General features: G+C 49.9%; 6 protein-coding genes across 6 annotated transcripts; 3 read left to right on the forward strand and 3 right to left on the reverse strand.

The window, feature by feature from the left end:
- Positions 1 to 563: 563 nt before the first annotated feature.
- K444DRAFT_545303 (MFS general substrate transporter) lies at positions 564 to 3,214 on the forward strand (the record flags this gene model as incomplete). Its single annotated transcript, XM_024876126.1, has 7 exons — positions 564 to 638; positions 694 to 1,119; positions 1,244 to 1,623; positions 1,810 to 2,387; positions 2,435 to 2,457; positions 2,522 to 2,691; positions 2,782 to 3,214. 7 exons carry the CDS (start codon positions 564 to 566, stop codon positions 3,212 to 3,214), a joined length of 2,085 nt encoding a protein of 694 aa, XP_024728543.1.
- Positions 3,215 to 5,474: 2,260 nt separating this feature from the next.
- K444DRAFT_545210 (glycoside hydrolase family 16 protein) lies at positions 5,475 to 6,812 on the reverse strand (the record flags this gene model as incomplete). The annotated part of the gene is made up of 2 exons (XM_024876119.1): positions 5,475 to 6,673; positions 6,722 to 6,812. The coding sequence occupies 2 exons, from the start codon at positions 6,810 to 6,812 to the stop codon at positions 5,475 to 5,477; spliced, it is 1,290 nt and encodes a 429-aa protein (XP_024728544.1).
- A 534-nt stretch (positions 6,813 to 7,346) lies between these two features.
- Positions 7,347 to 8,213, reverse strand: K444DRAFT_235723 (uncharacterized protein). The gene has a single exon (XM_024871273.1). It carries the CDS (start codon positions 7,876 to 7,878, stop codon positions 7,420 to 7,422), a length of 459 nt encoding a protein of 152 aa, XP_024728545.1. The 5' UTR covers positions 7,879 to 8,213; the 3' UTR covers positions 7,347 to 7,419.
- A 178-nt stretch (positions 8,214 to 8,391) lies between these two features.
- K444DRAFT_602042 (BAC,adenylate cyclase) lies at positions 8,392 to 15,867 on the forward strand. The gene is made up of 4 exons (XM_024878708.1): positions 8,392 to 8,706; positions 8,819 to 9,542; positions 9,679 to 15,063; positions 15,111 to 15,867. Exons 1-4 carry the CDS (start codon positions 8,549 to 8,551, stop codon positions 15,390 to 15,392), a joined length of 6,549 nt encoding a protein of 2,182 aa, XP_024728546.1. The 5' UTR covers positions 8,392 to 8,548; the 3' UTR covers positions 15,393 to 15,867.
- On the forward strand, positions 15,675 to 16,256 carry K444DRAFT_235732 (uncharacterized protein). The gene has a single exon (XM_024871274.1). It carries the CDS (start codon positions 15,775 to 15,777, stop codon positions 16,081 to 16,083), a length of 309 nt encoding a protein of 102 aa, XP_024728547.1. The 5' UTR covers positions 15,675 to 15,774; the 3' UTR covers positions 16,084 to 16,256.
- Positions 16,186 to 17,440, reverse strand: K444DRAFT_620723 (uncharacterized protein). Its single transcript, XM_024881769.1, has 3 exons — positions 17,126 to 17,440; positions 16,901 to 17,043; positions 16,186 to 16,728 (listed from the first exon to the last, which is right to left on the reverse strand). The coding sequence occupies exons 1-3, from the start codon at positions 17,304 to 17,306 to the stop codon at positions 16,378 to 16,380; spliced, it is 675 nt and encodes a 224-aa protein (XP_024728548.1). The 5' UTR covers positions 17,307 to 17,440; the 3' UTR covers positions 16,186 to 16,377.
- Positions 17,441 to 17,972: the final 532 nt, after the last annotated feature.

A 17,972-nucleotide genomic window follows, 5' to 3' on the forward strand; every position in this document is an offset into this window, starting at 1 on the left:
AGTGAGCCGGGCGCCGATACCATGTTGCATTCGGGGCAAGGTTTTCCCGTCCATGCCATCTCAGACACAGAAAGCAGTGATACTTAACTTTCCTCGGCCCAAGTGGACTTGGGAAGTTAATGAACTCTGACAAAAGGCACGGTATCGTCGCCGGATCCCGATAGATACTGTATTGTAGTGCAAAAACATCGCCCAGCTCTGGTGGATCCCGCGGCTTGTAGTCTGTGCATGACGCCCACTCTCTCCTCTCCACCCAAACAGTGGGGATCTATCCTTCAGTGGAAGCAGAAGTGGCAGTGCGGGACTCTGCAGACGCCTCATCAATAGTCCCTGTTCTCAGCCTCGCGGGAAGCCTCAGGGGTCGGAGCACCTTGAAATTATCACGAACCTCACGACAGAAAACCACCACGTGCCTTCTTTGGGTGGGCTGCAATATTTTCAGTCACCTATACCACTATCGATAAGTGAAAAATCAAGCTCTTGATGTGTATATTTGCTAGGAGCACTTAAGAGTTGCGTCTCAAGGGCAGGCTGCATCAGGTTTCCCGAGAACAAACGCGAAAATGGTGCTCTGGGGCTTCAGATGGCTCAGACTCTTTCTCAATCCTTTCTCCAAAGATAGTTTTGAGCATATCAGTGTAAATTCCTTTCAGAAACCTCTCATTCGAAGGGGTATTGATGCAACTTATCTAGGAATCCGATAGACGACTTTACATCCTCGAACGACTCGAGGGCGCAGAATTCTCAGAATGGTCATGGGTAGTAATCGTTGCCGGGGTCGGCTTCTTCACCGATGCCTATGCCATCTTTGCCATCAATATGGTTGTTCCAATGCTCGGGATAATATACTATGCCGACAATAACGGTGTCATGCCCCATAACTACGACATTGCCTTGAGCGTGGTTACTCTTGGAGGATCGATCATTGGACAAATTGGGTTCGGTTTTGCTGCTGATATATGGGGCAGACGAAAGATGTATGGGACGGAATTGGTCATCACTATTGCTGCGACTCTTGGGATTGTCATGTCGTCGAACGGAACCGAGGGATCTATGTCAGTGATTGCATGGTTGTTGGTATGGCGATTTGTGCTTGGGATAGGCATTGGTGCTGAGCAAGTACCCCATTTCATTTGTCTCGTTGGAATTTCGCATGTAACTTCATGGAATCACCTGCTGACTGCTCTTTTTAGCTATCCTTTGAGTGCTGTCATCTGTTCAGAGTAAGTTAATCAGCACTCAGAACGAACAATCGTCTAATATCGGTTCTAGGTTTGCGCCCACACGACTAAGAGGCAGGATGTTAACAGCTGTATTCATGTGTCAACCTCTTGGCCAGCTCGCGGCCACACTCGTGACGTTGATTGCCACAGCCAGACAACGAAATAGCATTCCTGCAGATGCAACCTCCCAATCTTGTGATGCTCAATGCAGAATGACCTTGGATTCAATTTGGCGCTGGATCATTGGTGTTGGAGTTATCCCCGCAGTTGTTGCTCTGTGGTTTCGACTCACCATCATTGAATCACCAAGATACACCGCAGATGTCGGACGCGACACCCGCAAAGCAGCTTCAGAATTAGATCGATACCTGCTTATGCAAACAGCAGCTCTATCGGCCATGTCCGTTATTAACAAGCAGGACGGCCACCCACTGCGGCGTATGTCGACTGAAGATTCCGGCGTGGCAAGCGACGATGGATCCCCTGAGCCGGATCGCTCACGATCGCCATATGAAATCAGTCCCGCCCTGCCAAGCAACCAAAATCCTGCAAACGGCAATAACTTTGGCAGGGCAACTGAAGTTAGATCCATCTCAATCCACTCGTGGGTAGCTAGCGAGGACGGACATATCTCTCGAACTTCATCGCCACTTCCATACCAACCAAAGACCACTCAAGATCCCGAAGAACACTTCCTCGAAGTCCTAGAACCTGAAGACGCAGAAATTCCCACGCCCCCAGCCCCATCCTGGAAAGACTTCAAACAATACTTCTGGCACGATGGCAACCTTCGAACTCTGATCGCAACCTCCTTCTGCTGGTTCTGTGTCGATCTGCCGTTCTACGGCCTCGGAATGAATTCTCCAAAGATTATCACCACGATCTGGTATGGTAAAAACCCGCCCCCGATACAAATATACTCCATTATCACGCACAACGTCTGGCAAAGTCTGATTATCGTGTCACTTGGCGCAATAACCGGGTGCGCCATCACGCTGGTAGCAATCGACAAGCTGGGCCGGCGAAATATCCAAATCAACGGCTTCTTTTGGCTCTTCATTCTCTTCGTCGTGATCGGCGGATCCTTCAACCATCTGTATGAAATAGGGGGGTCATCTGCCATCATTGTACTGTACATTTTGTGTCAAATATTCTTCAATTTTGGTATGTAATACTTCCAGCCCTCACAACCTAGCCGACTAACTCTCCAGGTCCAAACACCACTACATACATTGTTCGTCTCCCCCTACTTTCCTCAACCATCACGTGATGCCCTAGTTAACACCTCCCAACCTTAGATGCCAGCAGAACTCTTCCCCACACGGTACCGCAGCCTGTGCCACGGCATCTCCGCCGCCTTCGGGAAACTAGGTTCTGTGATTGCCCAGCTATTCCTAGCCTACATAAACTACGGCCACGGGATCGACTACCAGAAGATCAACAAATGGCTTCCTTACTCACTCCTCATGTACGCTCCCCTTCTCCTTCTTCTCCCTCTCTCTCCGCCCCTCCAAATCTTATAATCTATCTCAAGCCAATGCTAACGAATCTCATCCAGTTTCTCAATATTCATGCTCCTCGGCCTCCTAACCACAATCCGCATGCTGCCCGGCGATGAAACAAACCCCGACACCACCATCAAAACACTCGAGCAATGGGCCCTCGGCCGCCCGGTTCCCAACGCCTTCGCCACCCACCCACTCTCTCTCTTCACCGCCCGCACCTGGCATCTCGTCGTCCACGTGGCCGACCGAATATACATGCTTGCAGATGGGCTGCTGGGAGGAGAAGAGAAGGAGAGGCGGGAGGGGCTGAAGAAGCAGAAACACGAGACGGAGATGGAGATGCGGCATATTGAGGAGTTGAGTCGCGGACCAGGGAGTTTTAGGGATATGGATGGCGAAGGGGGGGGAAGGGGACCGAGTCCGTTTGTTAGTGGACACGTTGATGGGAATTCGCCGGGGCATTTGAGTCCTGATGTTGGGAGGTGAACTTTGTTGGCTAAATAATGAGGAATAATTTGTAAATAATATATACGTAGTCATAGACTATTCTAAGAGCTCTCTCAAGTTCGAGAATGTGGACTTTGCTTAGGCGAGAAAAAAGGGGCGTCACGGATTAAGCGAGGTCGCTTCCAGGCGAGGGACTTGGACCAAGGTGATATTTGATCACGTCAGCCAGCTCCTACAGCATGAATTGTAGAAAGCCAAAAAACCAAACGAAAATAAAGCCACGATCCCGAGGACGAGACCCCCCCCCCCCCTTCCCTCCCCCAGTGCCCGGCCACTATTCGCCCCATCGTCAGGCGCTTTAACTACGAATCGAGGTCCGGGTCCAAGGCAGCCCCAATTCCCGAAATAGTCTTTGATTCCTGGCGGAGTGTGTTTCGGATCCAAGGAGGACATCAGCCCACCTTGCGTAGCGTTATTGAGAATCTCTCCGGGAAAATGTTGTATGCAATTGTGTCTTCTAAAGTGCATTTTGCGTTGGCTGTGAAGGGCCATGTTTCTATCCTAAGGTCATTCCCAATCTTGCCCAATGCTTGAGAAACTTGGTTCGAGAAGGCTGCTAAGCCGTTGGATTCAAGAGGATTCTGTTGGTTCTCCTTTGGCTTGAACCTGTGATCATCACACTCGAAAGCGAGAAACATTGTCGCAAGGGTTTCAATATGCTGCAGTTGAGCCCAACCATGATCAACACCTCCAATGGAAAGACTACGATAGTGAAGAGCACGTGTTAATGCCCTGTGTAGAGCCCGGGTAGTGTGACGGTTCTGGATGTTCTGGCCCTCGGGTTGTGGCTCACAGTCCATGTCAAGGCCAGGATTCCGATTGTCCACCAGACGTCACACGATCCGGATCTTCGTCAAAAATCTGCGCGCGAAAGCATATGCTCGCCAGAGTTTAAGGTCTGAATGTTGTTCAATGAACTTCATATTCTCATAAATTTGTTTCAACAAGGCTCCCCCGCTGCCGGGCTCGAACTCAAAACCATCCTACTTTGTTAGCTTACTTGATAATACTCGTTCGTATGGGGAGCTCACATCTCCAAAGCACCTCAGTTCCTCAATTTGCCAGTCGTCGTCCTTAATGAGATTTTCGATCTTCTGGATGGTAAAGCCTGCGACGGTGGCGTTGATAGATGGAGAAACGTCTTCCAGAATATACTCTTCTTGGCCATTCATCGAATAAGAGGTGAACATTGTGAGTTGGGTATAGTTCGGTTTCTCTGATAAGGTTTTGTCACTGTTCCACCGGTTTTTGTTCAACGCCCAGTTGTCGTTATGCAAGTCCTTTTCAAGAAGTTTGGCAACATTCGGTTTTCGCTCCTCGATGTATTCCCACCTCAGTCGACGCAGTTCATCCCGGCGGAGTGTTCTCCGTCTTCTACGCTGGGAACTGTCCGTCCCTTACAATTGATAAGCGTATTTGCAAACACTCGAGGTTGAAGCTTCCGAGAGAAGCCATTGGCGGGGGATCAAAGATGCAGTACGCCAAAATCTCCATTCTTCGTTTGTTTTGAAATGGAATGTTATTCATCTCCATTGAGTGCAGCGAACCGAGAAGAACGTTGTTACGAAGAGCGCACACTATGGAATACCAGCGAGAATAAAAGTGTTGTGAGAAAGTTTTTGGGGGGAAGTTTGTGTAAGATGGAACAGAAATTAAGGATGAAGAAGGAAAGGAACGTCCATCCTTCAGCTCTCTTCTGACGTGAGAAGGAAGGGAGCCTAAGTGCCGTCCTCGCCCATCACGTGACGAGAACCTTGTTTTCCCTTCTCTAGATTGCTAAGAAAGTCACCGCTGGGCTCAAGCCAGGCCCTTGGACTCTGAGAAAATCATATTGTGCATTCATTATTAAATGGCTTCGTGGCCGATTGTCTAGGGTATTACCATTGTCTCATCATTATCATGAATCGTGCATTCACAATCCCTTTTGTCCAATCCCAATCCCTTCTGTCCCATCCCAATCCCAATCCCTTTTGTTCAATCCCCCAACTCCGATTTATGTCCAGGCTAAACGAAGCTCGAGGCCAAATCAGCCCCTTCACTGTTCACAAGAGTATCCTCTCAGCTAGGGCAGCAGCGACTCCAAGCATCGCTCCACTTCGCCATAAAGTCTCCTTTGGTGCTGCAGCCTTCGAGCTGCTTGTACCGATAACTTTTCCATTTAAACCACAATTCGAGCCGAAGCATGGGGCTTGGGTGGCAGAACCTACAGCCGTTGTCGTTGCCGTTGGGGTCGTCGTGATCAAGAATCCCTGTTGATCATAGCTCTTCGGCGCCGTGTTTGCCCCCGAGATGATTGTTCTGGTAGTTGGAAAGCCTCTGTCGTCCCAACCCGTGATAGTTTCAAGGCCAACGCCAGAAAGCGGCGAGGAGGGCGAGGGCGATTGGCCCGCTGAGTAAGAGGAGGTTGGTACTGGTAATGTCTAGGATATGTCAGTGAGATCTTGAAGAGTGGAAGAACGGAAGGGAGTCCAAGCTTACGTACGGCTGCAGAACTTGCAGGCACGATTTTTCCAGATGAAGTGATAATCCATCCGCTTGGAACGCCCGCAACAGAGGTAGAGGTGCCAGTTACCGTTGATAAAGTGGTTGCAACCCATGGCCAACCAGTGAGGGTTGAAGTACTACCATGCGTGCTTCCGAGACCTGCAGGAATGGAAGGCGAGGCAGAAGTTACCGCTGGTACATCTGCGGTCGCAACTGAACTTGCTGCTCCCCCCGAGTTTCCATTGATTTTGCCGCCAACAGCTTGAATTGACCCCCAAGTTCCGGAGGTATCTCCATACTTGTATTGTGTGCCAGTCGAGTAATCTGTAACCGCGATAGATTGAACGGTCATGGTGAATGGACCGTCGGCGTAGTTGGTAGGTCCTCGAGCCCAAGCTATCGTTCCTGCTGCATTTGACGGATCTCCTCCTGACCAAGCACCAAATTTAATCTGCATGGGCGTTTGCGGGTACTGATTTGTATCGGCCGTTGCAGGCGTAAGGACTCGCACAATATTACCTCCAACTGACCAGGTAACTTGTGTCGCCGTCCATTCCACGGTATATGTAATGAACTCATTCTGGTTGTTCGCGGCGGGGTTGAAAGCTCCACGGTTGTATGTTGTAACGTCGCCTTTGCCAAAGTAATTGGTCTGAACCTCTGTACCATCCGCTCCAAGCCATTCCATGTCAATCTCGTCGAGGTCGTCCGATTGTAGTACGAGTGTGCTAACAATTCCAGCACCCGGAGCCGCCTTCATTGTGATCGAGACCTTCCCAAACATAATGTAGAATACGCTGCTGAGGGTCGGGGCATCGCCGGATTTTGCAACTGTAAAGTGGGCTCCGCTCGAATCGTAGGTAACTGAACCTGAAGAAGTGAAGGAATTGACAGCGCCTTTCGTAAAGTCGACATTGATTGCTTTTCCTAGAGCAGTATCTGCAGGGCAGCCGGCTATCTCATGTCAATATCCGTGACTGGAAAGCTGGTGGGGGCACTTACTGGAGTACAGAGGATTGCAGGAAGAGTAGGTCTGGGCAGCTGCCCATTGGCAGAGCAGTGATGCTACTGTGAGAATTGATCGTGGAAACATCGTGTAGAAGAGGGATGGTATGTACAAGAAAGAAAGGACGAGAAAAGGGATCTGTCAAGAGATGGGCAACGGTGACGGTCGCACCACTCTGCTACGAATAATGGAAAACTTGGCAGACGAGGTTGTGTCGGTACTTGAAAGTGCGCAGAATGCCTGTCTTATTGTTTCCCGAAGTCGGTCAGTACTGGTAGAGGAATGCCTCTGTTGGATGAGTTGTATAATGAGGTGAATGGATATGCGGGTTCATGCAGCTACCGGTGCAGTCTTTAAAAGGTTGCAGAAGATTAGTTGCCTTCCAGCCACCGACCAAGTCTTTCAATGTCGGCAGCAGCATATTAGTACAGGGTTCAATCTGTGATAGCAAGATTTGTATGTGGCGGGACAGCAAGATTCGATGTCGTATAATTGAGAAGAGGCTGGGAGCTGATGCTCAAGTGGTGATGTTTCTCGCTCAGCCTTGACTCGGAGAAAGAGGAGGCTGGAGTCCGGCAAAAAACGAGGCTGGGGTTTGCGCCCGCCTTTTAGCGGCCGCGCGTGTCACTGCTGTGAGACACCACAAGGACCCCCTTATTCATTTTCTATGTGGAACAGATTTGTGGACTAGCTCTCAAAAATCAAATAGTCTGGAAAGCAGATCTGGATCTCCCATTATTTGCAAGGGCCGGGGTGCAGTGTTGGCAGAAGCATGGTGTGCTGTCCCGCCGCCGACTCCCAAGCAAATGCGCTTCGCTTCGTAGCAAACGGAGATCTTGCTGTAACCCTTCTGCTGCAAGGACAAAGTCCTTTTTGATGCAGAGCATCTGATCGCATCTCGAGTCTCCGGTTTATAGTTCTCTGTCTGTGTGTGGCTGCAGACGCTGCCGTCTGCTATTGAGCTTGGGTCCCGATATCTGGCTGTTTTTGAGGTTGCAGTGGCACGGGAATAACCTCTATTTTCAGGACCAATTCTGTCCGCCCTTCTCCATCGGCGGAGCTGTTTTGTTGCACAGAACGCACCAATCACAGGGCGGTGAGCGCCGCTCGAATCTTGGTAGGATCGTTTGATCGTTTGCATCAAAGGGGCCATGTGTGTGTGAGTGTGAGAGGGTTTCAGGGAGGGCGCACGCAACGTTTTCAACTTTGCAGGACCGAGTCAGCCCAAGCCGCCATAGTCGTGATCATCTGGAAGTGCCGGGCCCGCGATGGCAAGACGGACTTCAGACGGCCAGGCCCAGAGACAGATAGATAGATGCACCTCACGCAGCTGTTGCCCATATACTCCATCTCCATTCCAGGCCGACGTTTGCGGCGCCGCCGGATGCTCTCCGGCCCTTCTCCGCTTCCTCGCCAGCCCGCGGTGGCCATGACACAAACAGCCTTTCTGGCTCTGGCTCTGGCCTGACCTTCGATTCATCGTCGTTTGATGTGGGTGCTGAGCGTGAGGCGTGCGAGTAGCAAGTTGGAGAAAGCGACCGAGCGAGCGGGTGAGGGCAGGGCCTTGCTCCTCTTGCCTTGCCTTGTTGCGGGCGTAGCCGAGCTCCTCACTTGAACCACTGACTGAGCCCGTCCCCGTCCCTACCCACGACACAACCCATGCAATCTTCCATGACATCCTCAAGCCTCACCACCACCACCACCTCCACTCCACCACCCCACGATACACTTCACTCCCCTCCCGGCCTGCTCCCAGCGATCGCAGAGCATCACCGCACCTCTCCCAAGACTTATGGCCGCCTCTTAACCAAAATTGCTGGTCAATGATGACCAGAAAGGATGGAGCTGTCCGCAACAGCTCTGCGACGAGCTCGAGCACGGACAGCTGGAAGTCTACCGATACCATCAAACCAGGCTCGCTCTTTCGCGGCCCATCGCGCCGCGGAGCCCCAATGAGCGTCAAGACGGATGGCAGAAACAAGTGAGCTGTTCCTTCCCAGATCCGTGTCTTGGACGAGATCCAAGCAGCTGGAGAGATCGAAGCCGTGAACATGTTCTTGGCTAACGGGTGCTTGCATTTGCGCCGGTCCTAGGCCTGAGACTGATCCTCAAGTCTCCCCAACTACCGCCGCCCCGCGCACCGCGATTTCCCCTACTTCGATATCTCCTAATGTATCCCCCCGGGATCATAGGATGAGCGATTTTGGTAACTACCGACGCGATCTTGCAGTACTGGAAACTTCCGGAGGACGAATACCACAGATTCAGCACAACCCCCCAACTGCGTTGGGCTCGCCGAACCAAATCACCCCTTGGATGTCAAGCAACGGGTCAATCCCGACTCCCTCGAGTACTTTTGGCACGAGTTTTTACAATGATTCGAGCGACAACTTATCGCAGGCCTCCCAATTGTCCCCAGGCTTTCGGCCGGGAACTGGGTTGACGGGGAACACTAATAACACCAATGCAAGCGACTCACCGGCCGATGCGTATTTTGGGGATGAAAGGCGGCCTTCAGTTGCCAGTGTGACAACTGCAAGTAGTCAGGGTTCGAAGTCGAGTGTGAGTCGAACAGGCATACACAAGAAGCTGCACACTTTCTTTGGGGAGGACTTTCCCGGGAAAGATGGGTCTGATACGAGCCTTCCTTCGCACGGCAAGGACGTTCGATCGCACTCCTTCGCCCGAAGCCATCGAGACCGGAATCATTCAAGTACCACCGATCACACTCAAAGAGACGCTTCGCCAGCAGGCTCTCGACCACGAACTCCAGTTCCCTCCAGTGACGTAGTTCCATTTTTATATCAAGACTCACAGGTTCGTAAATATCCAGTAGTCGGGATGGCGCCTCTGGCATGCAATTCTTCCCCCACCAACATTCACCATGAGTGATTGTGGCAGCAATCCATGCCAACTTCCGCATATCCGGCATTTACTAACTTGTATGATATAGGATATTTCCAAGTACGGCGAGGCACCTGTCCGGCAAAATCTCTCAGGCCCGGACAAAGATCGGTATACAGAGAATTCCCAAAACCCTCCCAAGACCTCTTCTTCTGGACGCTCTGGGCATTCCCATGTTCATCTACCAGGGCACCACCATCGACACAACAAGAGCTCCGACGATACTAGAGCTCTAAGGCCGTCAGTAAGCAGGGAGGACTCGGGACTCAGTGCAAGACAGAAGGATCGTGCCCCCACGTCTATGGGAACAGCGCTGGCAAATTCATCCAATACTAGTCTATCGAAGAGGTCAAAGAGTCCCACCCCCAGTGGATTGAGCAATTGGAGTCAGGTCACCGCCATGGGGAAGAACAATGATGGATCTACTTCTCCAACTGAGGGTCATAGGAAAGGAGGGATTCTCGGGCGCTTCAGAAAGCACAAGGAGAAGGAGACTCCATATCGATTGAAAGAACCACCGGGAGCCAGTACATCTGTTCGCTCGTTTAAATCTCCAGCGACCAGGTCAGAGAATGGCAAAGGACCGGTCTCTCCCGAATTTGGTCAATGGAGCCGCGAGGGGAGTGTTACGGGATCAGAAGTCAATCTTCCGAAAGCCGTCTCTGGCGCAAATAGGCAAGGAACTTTTACCAAGCTGCCATTTGGCAGGAAAGGGAGAGGGAAGACCACTGAGGAAGTAGAACCATATTACGAACCGCACGAGAGACACAACGGTTCCCCTGGAGCGGTTTACAATCTCGACACGAATTTATCGAACATGGAAGGGATCTTAGCAAAGCCCGCGCCGCTGACCCCGCTTGACAACAGTATTTTCATTGGGAATGTGGAGGATGAGGCGAAGATAGAGGCTGAGAGCGCAGTAGGCGGTCAAGACTGGAATCCTCCTGATAGTTGGGCGGTTAAGAGGGTCAATGATGATAATATGTCTCGACTGCCTGAAATCGACGAAGTAGGAGTTCCACCAAAGGCCGATGAGAAGTCTAACCCATATTGCATTCGCATATTCAGGATCGATGGAACGTTCGCTACTCTGTCAACTCCACTCAACGCTACTGTAACGGAGATCATGAGTCAACTAGGGAAGAAGACCTACATGACGGACAGTCTCGAAAATTACCAGATTGTCATGAAAAAGCACGACCTACAGCGGATTCTTGGAGCTGGCGAGCGTCCGGTAGTGATTCAGAGGCGTCTACTCGAGCAGGCAGGATACGAAGAACGGGATAGAATTGAAGATGTTGGCAGGGAAGACAACAGCTACCTCTGTCGATTCTCTTTTGTCCCGGCTCGAGAAAGTGGCTATGCGAGTGTCACTAATGACTTGGGTGCACACCGAGTGCAAAAGTACAGTCACGTCGACCTATCTGGACGAAATCTCGTCACTATCCCGATTGCTCTCTACTCGAAGGCATCTGAAATCATATCTCTCAACCTGTCCCGAAACCTATCTCTGGATCTACCCAAAGACTTCATCCAATCGTGTCAGAACTTACGCGACATCAAGTTCATTAATAATGAGGCATGGAAGCTGCCTCCCAGCCTGTCCAAAGCCAGTCGCCTCACAATACTCGACGTATCCAATAACAGGTTGGAGCAACTTGAACATGCAGAGTTGTCAAGATTGCAGGGCTTGATCAGTCTCAAGCTTGCCAATAATCGGTTGAGAAGTCTTCCTGCCTATTTTGGTGGATTCAAGTCCATGAGAACGTTGAATGTGTCTTCGAATTTCTTGGATTCCTTCCCTACCTTCCTCTGTGGCCTTGAGGGACTCGTCGACATTGATATGAGCTTCAACGGTATCGCAACACTACCAGACCAAATTGGCCAATTAAGGAATCTCGAGCGTTTTGTCATTACAAACAATCGGCTTACAGGTTCCTTGCCAGTGAATTTTGGACAGCTTTTGAACCTCAAAGAGGTCGATATTCGATACAACGCTCTATCCAGTATCGATGTCATCGCCAAATTGCCAAAAGTTGAGCAAATATCCGCGGATCACAATTCCGTCTCTGTTTGCGAATCGGAGTTCACCAAGATCCGAGTATTGCGCCTCAACTCAAATCCAGTCACCAAATTTGAAATCAAAAACTCCGTCCCAACTCTCACAACCTTGATCTTATCCAATGCCAAGCTTGCACATATCCCTGATGCAGTATTTGACAAGATGCCAAATCTTGTCAAACTTGTGCTGGATATCAACCACTTCGTCTCTTTGCCTAGCCATGTAGGCAAGTTACGAAAACTGGAGCATTTCAGCATTGCTAGGAATGCATTGAGCACTCTGCCACCGGAAATCGGATGTCTTACGGAGCTGCGTTTCTTGGACATAAGACAGAATAACTTGAAGAAGCTGCCCATGGAAATATGGTGGGCAAATAAGCTTGAGACGTTGAACATCTCGTCAAACGTGCTTGACAACTTCCCTAAGCCAGCTTCACGAGCACCACAAGTGCCCGGAGATGTTGCCCCGCTGACAGGACAGTTGAATGGATCGCCTGGGCAAAATTCGAATAATTCGAGCTTTGAAGAATTAGGTCCTCTGGAAGCCTTCGGGCAAAGGAGACCTAGCCAAGCATCAAGCGGTCTTCTCAGTGTTGGTGGTTCTCCAGTGCCAGGATCCGGTGACAGAAAGGGGTCAGTCGTGTCCGTGTATGGGAAAGGAGGCAGGAAAACGTCGGTGGTATCGAGAAGTGCATCAGAGACCACTGTTGGGACAATGACCCCGCCATCACAAGGTGGAAGAAAAGATTCGGTCATGTCGGCCAGACTGATCAACACCTTTGCTGGGTCATTGCGAAATCTCTACCTGGCGGACAATCAGCTCGACGATGATGTTTTCGATGAAATCACTCTCTTGGGCGAGCTCCGAATTTTGAATCTGTCTTACAACGATCTTAACGACATGCCACAAAGGTCTATCAAGAGCTGGCCGCAGCTTGTTGAGCTCTATTTGTCCGGAAACGAGTTGACATCTCTCCCAGCTGATGATTTCGAGGAGTTCAGCCTGCTCCAAGTCCTTCATCTCAATGGCAACAAGTTCCAGACTCTTCCTGCCGAACTTGGTAAAGCACACAGACTAGCCGTACTTGACTGCGGCAGCAACTCCCTTAAGTACAACGTTTCGAACTGGCCATATGACTGGAATTGGAACTGGAACACCAACTTGAAATATCTGAATCTCTCAGGGAACAAGCGTCTTGAGATCAAGCCGTCGTTGCCAGGAGGCGCTAGCAGTCGGGATGGCCGTGATCTCACCGATTTCAGTGCCTTGCAACATATGCGTATCCTGGGCCTGATGGATGTGACCTTGACGATTCCAACAATCCCAGACCAGACTGAGGATCGAAGGGTGCGAACTTCTGGCTCGCTCGCTGGTCAGCTGGCATACGGAATGGCAGATACTTTGGGGAAGAATGACCATCTGTCTATTATTGATATGGTGGTTCCAAGATTCAATTCTACCGAGACAGAGACTCTTCTTGGAATGTTTGACGGACAAGCCTTGTCTAGCGGGGGATCGAAGATTGCAAAGTATCTCCACGAGAATTTTGGCCATATTTTCAGCGAGGAGCTGAGGAAACTGAACTCCAGTCTCAGCGAGACACCAGTTGATGCGCTTCGGCGAGCTTTTCTGTCTCTCAACAAGGATCTAGCCACAGCCGCGACACATCACACAGAAGAGAGATCACTTCTATCCCATAGAGGGTCAGCAGCACCTGCAGTTCTCAGCCAAGCAGATTTGCACTCCGGTGGTGTTGCAACGGTTATGTTTTTGCAGCAATCAGAACTTTATGTTGCAAACGTTGGCGATGCACAGGCAATGCTCATTCATTCCGAAGGCGGTCACCGCATCCTAACAAGAAAGCACGATCCCGCTGAACCAAACGAGAGACAACGCATTCGGGATGCAGGTGGTTGGGTTTCTCGACAAGGAAAGTTGAATGACATCTTAGAAGTCTCTCGAGCCTTCGGTTATGTTCAGATCACGCCCGCTGTGCAGGCTGCGCCGCATATTACGCAGATCACCATCAAAGAACAGGACGAGATGATTTTAATTGCCTCGCGAGAACTTTGGGAATACCTGTCTCCTGAACTTGTTGTTGATGTTGCGAGATACGAACGTGGTGATCTCATGAGAGCCGCTCAGCGTTTGCGAGATTTAGCTATGGCGTTCGGGGCAACGAACAAGCTTATGGTGATGATGATCGGTGTTAGCGATCTAAAGAAGAGGGCACAAATTCGGCCACATCGTGTTCAAAGCTTATCATTGGCTTCACAACTCGTCGACGATGGATATACCCCGAATACCAAGAAGCCTAAGAGAAAGGGTGAAACAGTCCAGGATTCCATGCTTCGTCGACTCCAAGCCGAAGTGCAAGCTCCGATTGGCGATGTCAGCATTGTCTTTACTGATATCAAGAGCTCGACCCTTCTCTGGGAAACTTATCCTAGTGCTATGCAATCTGCCATCAAACTCCACAACGAGGTCATGCGACGACAACTTCGAATCATTGGAGGTTACGAAGTCAAGACTGAAGGAGATGCATTCATGGTCTCATTCCCGACTGCAACATCTGCACTTCTTTGGTGCTTTGCCGTACAGCAACAACTTTTAGAGGTCCAATGGCCGTCTGAGATTCTTTCTAGCGTGCTCGGTCAGGAGATTTACGATAATGATCAGACCCTGATATTCAAGGGCTTGAGTGTACGAATGGGCATACATTGGGGTCGGCCTGTGTGCGAGAATGATCCTGTTACCAGGCGGATGGACTACTTTGGACCAATGGTCAACCGTGCCTCCAGAATTTCAGGAGTTGCGGATGGTGGCCAAGTCACTGTTTCAGCCGATTTTATTTCCGAAATCCAGCGTTGCCTCGAGACTTACAGCGAGAGTGATCGATCTGGTTCGACAGGTTCCGAAGAGGCTTTCGACAATGATCTCGTCACCCAGGCTATCCGTCGTGAGCTCCGTTCTCTCAGTAGTCAAGGTTTCGAGGTCAAAGATATGGGGGAGCGGAAATTGAAGGGTCTCGAAAATCCGGAGTACATTTACCTGATGTATCCACACACTCTGTCCGGCCGTATCCACTATCAACAACGACTGGCCGAAGGAGACAAGCTTGTCATGGTCGAAGAACCTGCTACATTGTCGCAGCAATCAACATTGAGCATCGACACTGAGTGCGTTTGGGCGTTATGGAGCGTAAGTCTGAGATTGGAGATGCTGTGCTCGAGCTTGGAAGTGAACAAGGGACAGGGGGTCGCACTGCAACCTCCTGAGACCGCTATGCTAGAGAAGATGAAGTACAGAGGCGGAGAGGTGACTGATCGATTCCTGGTCAATTTCATGACCCATCAGGTTTCAAGGATTGAGGTACGCCCTTTTCTCGTGCTATTAAATATTTACTAATTTGATATCAGACATGTATCTCCACCCTCGCAACCCGTCATCTAGCAATCGGTCGCTGCGATCTCTACGACCTCGACCAGCTCAGGGCACCAATGGACGACGTCCTCAGTGCCCTAGAAGCACAACTGGCAGAACTAAAGAAATACAAGGCTAAATTCGGCGAGCTTGAGCCTGAAGGTTCAAACAGTACTTCAGTCGCAACAGCAACCGCAAACCTTAGGAAGAAATCAACGAGGACGTCGAGCAGGCAGAGTAGGACGAGTAAACCCGATACGCCAACGAACGGCGCATGATATCACTGATAGGGAACTTTCTTTTTGGGTGACAGCATGGCGTTTGGGATTCTCAGGATGAGAAGGATGGATTGGGTTGGGTTGGGATGGCTGTATTGATGATGACCACTGTCGCATTGGATATCTTTTCTTGTCGCTTTATTGGTCGTACAAAATGGGACACATTAGGTTTGGGAATTAGGTATGGAAGGGAAGGGACTTTTGCTATGATGACTGTATGGACTGGACTACCACGCTTCGAATGCTTAGTGTTGAATGCAATGGAGGAGGGGTTTTTGCATGCGGTTAGGAGGTGGCTAGCTTATGATTTTATGATTGAGGAAGTGGTGCATACTTGTTACGATGGAAGAGAGTGAGGGGTGTGTATATAGTTTATCTAAGAATGGTGTGTGGGCACACAATGAGGAGTGTTAGTCCTCTTCCCATCCATATACCCAAAGCCATAGCAGGCGAGCCCTGTGTGTTCCTCTCCCCGACGTCGTCTCAGTTCCCTCAGCCTCGTCCTCAGCTGCTTTCTGCTCCGCTTCCCTCTCGCCCGATTCCTCCTCCACCATCTGTTCCTCGAGCATCTCCTCGTAGATCTCCTCGAAGTGGTCGTCGAAGTAGTTCATGGTTGGAGTTGGGTGCCTGCCTTTCGTTTGGGGAGGATGAGGTTAGAATTGCGCTATTAGGAATGGAAATGAGACGATGAGGCACATGCTGCGAAGCTCGATGTTTGTTTCCAGCATTTCGATGATAATTTTTTGGCTGTGCTGAGATGAATAGAGGTCGGATTCATACAGATGAGGTACGGGTTGAAAGAGGGTGTGAGCACAGACAGATGACAACGTCGCCAATACTTGCTTGTTGAAGTTTCCATCAGATCATGCCCCTTTTGATAACTTGACCGACAGGACCTAGGTTATCTTAAGCCAAGCATACAAGTAAAGGCACCTTTATTCATTTTCACTTATATTACACCCCCTCTCGATTCCTTCCCTCCCTCTCACACAGCAGCAAACTTAACATGGAAAACCTCTGCACCTCTATTATTCCCCCTCAAAAGCCCAATATTCTCCTTAAAAAGCTCTGTCTCGCGGAACGCCAAATGCTTCTCTTTACTCTCCCAGCCCAGGAATCCCACAACCGCCTTTCCCGTCTCCCCCTCGCCCTTCCCCTCAAGAATCTCAGCATGCTTCACAACTCCCTCTTCAACACCCTCTCCATAACTCCCACCATAGTACCCGTCAATCTTCCCCGCTTTTCTGTCCCCTTCAAGAATTGATACGAATTGCGACATGTTGCCGAGGAACGAGGCGTCCGGGGAATAGAAGGCGCAGAATTCTATCACGGGTGCCTATACCATCCATCAGTACAGAAATTTCCTTTCCTGAATTCTAATTCTTGAGAGGGAGAGAGGGTAACAGCTGGCAGCCTCCCCAAGATAAATAAAGGGACATGGGGCTCTCATCACAGACCCTGCTTGGCAAACAGAAAGAACAATGCGGCATAAACGGAGCTAAACTCACCTCTGACAGAATCGTAGGCGGAAACGGGGTAGGCGTGATGTGGAAAAGATGGACGCCTTCCATTATCAAGCCCAATGTCTTCTTAAACGGGCCGTATGAGGGGTTGTCCATGAATTTCTGGTGGCTTCCTACGCCATCCCAATCTACCTCTCTCATCAGTACTGCTCTACTCTCAAACGCACTTTCGGCACTGCTTGAAAGGGAAGGGACGGAGGGAGGAAATACCAATCAAAAGCATAAGCAAACTCTCATTCTCAATACTCACACCCCAGTGCAGCCGCTGATATCCATCCTGCGCCTGAATCGTTTTGATCGTATCCGCCCATGCTTTTGCTCCGTCGCTCGACCCCGTAAGCTGAATGCCGGGTTTTAATGATATGTACGCGATTTCTGTTACGGGTGCCATGATTGCGAATTTGTGAGCGCAAGTTGAGAGGGGACAGGTGAGCAAGGAGTTGGGGCGAGGTGAGGTTGTGAGGCGTGAAGGAAGAGTTTTGAGAAGGTGGTGGGGTCATGGTGGGGTATTTATATCGGCTCGGAGATAAAGGCACGAAGTGTAGCACAAACCTCACGTCATTGTAAGGAGATAGGGAAGTTAGCACAGTATGCTTTAGGTCCTTTCATTGATTGGTCAGGTCAGGAAAGGAATCCAAGGCATAAGGCTTATAACGTCCATCCATGTGTAACGAGAAACCAACCGTGCCGAGAAAATCTTCGGGTACTTCACCTTCTAACTTAAAAAAAATTGAACACACATAGGCGATCCCTATATTTTGTGTATTAGCTATGTTCTATAGTCAATTCTAAAAACATTAAGCCCCTTTACCAAGGAAAAAAATTGTACAAGCTTGTCTCAGCTTGATTTATAGGATGCCTTCGCTTGAAGCCTATAATATAGTTCCTTCGCTATACCTCCACCGTAGTACTTTTTCACTTTTACTCTCATTTAGAGTATCACCTGAATTATATATATGCAACACCATGCCTGAAATCATTTTCAAGCCTTGTGGCGGCTATACTATGCAGATTTATCTAAACTCGCCACGCAGATGAGAACTTTTACCGATGTGGC

Source organism: Hyaloscypha bicolor (assembly GCF_002865645.1).
Source record: "Hyaloscypha bicolor E unplaced genomic scaffold K444scaffold_182, whole genome shotgun sequence".
Lineage (NCBI taxonomy): Eukaryota > Fungi > Ascomycota > Leotiomycetes > Helotiales > Hyaloscyphaceae > Hyaloscypha > Hyaloscypha bicolor.

Bases quoted from the DNA above. Each gene is read 5' to 3' on its own strand.
- K444DRAFT_235723 (XM_024871273.1), bottom strand. From the start codon at position 7,878: ATGGCCCCTTTGATGCAAACGATCAAACGATCCTACCAAGATTCGAGC.
- K444DRAFT_602042 (XM_024878708.1), top strand. From the start codon at position 8,549: ATGATGACCAGAAAGGATGGAGCTGTCCGCAACAGCTCTGCGACGAGC. The intron at 9,543-9,678 runs GTTCGTAAATAT...TGTATGATATAG, and splicing joins TTTTATATCAAGACTCACAG to GATATTTCCAAGTACGGCGA. The intron at 15,064-15,110 runs GTACGCCCTTTT...ATTTGATATCAG, and splicing joins ATCAGGTTTCAAGGATTGAG to ACATGTATCTCCACCCTCGC.
- K444DRAFT_235732 (XM_024871274.1), top strand. From the start codon at position 15,775: ATGGTGTGTGGGCACACAATGAGGAGTGTTAGTCCTCTTCCCATCCAT.
- K444DRAFT_620723 (XM_024881769.1), bottom strand. From the start codon at position 17,306: ATGGCACCCGTAACAGAAATCGCGTACATATCATTAAAACCCGGCATT. The intron at 17,044-17,125 runs GTATTTCCTCCC...TGAGAGAGGTAG, and splicing joins TTTGCTTATGCTTTTGATTG to ATTGGGATGGCGTAGGAAGC. The intron at 16,729-16,900 runs GTGAGTTTAGCT...TGGATGGTATAG, and splicing joins CGCCTACGATTCTGTCAGAG to GCACCCGTGATAGAATTCTG.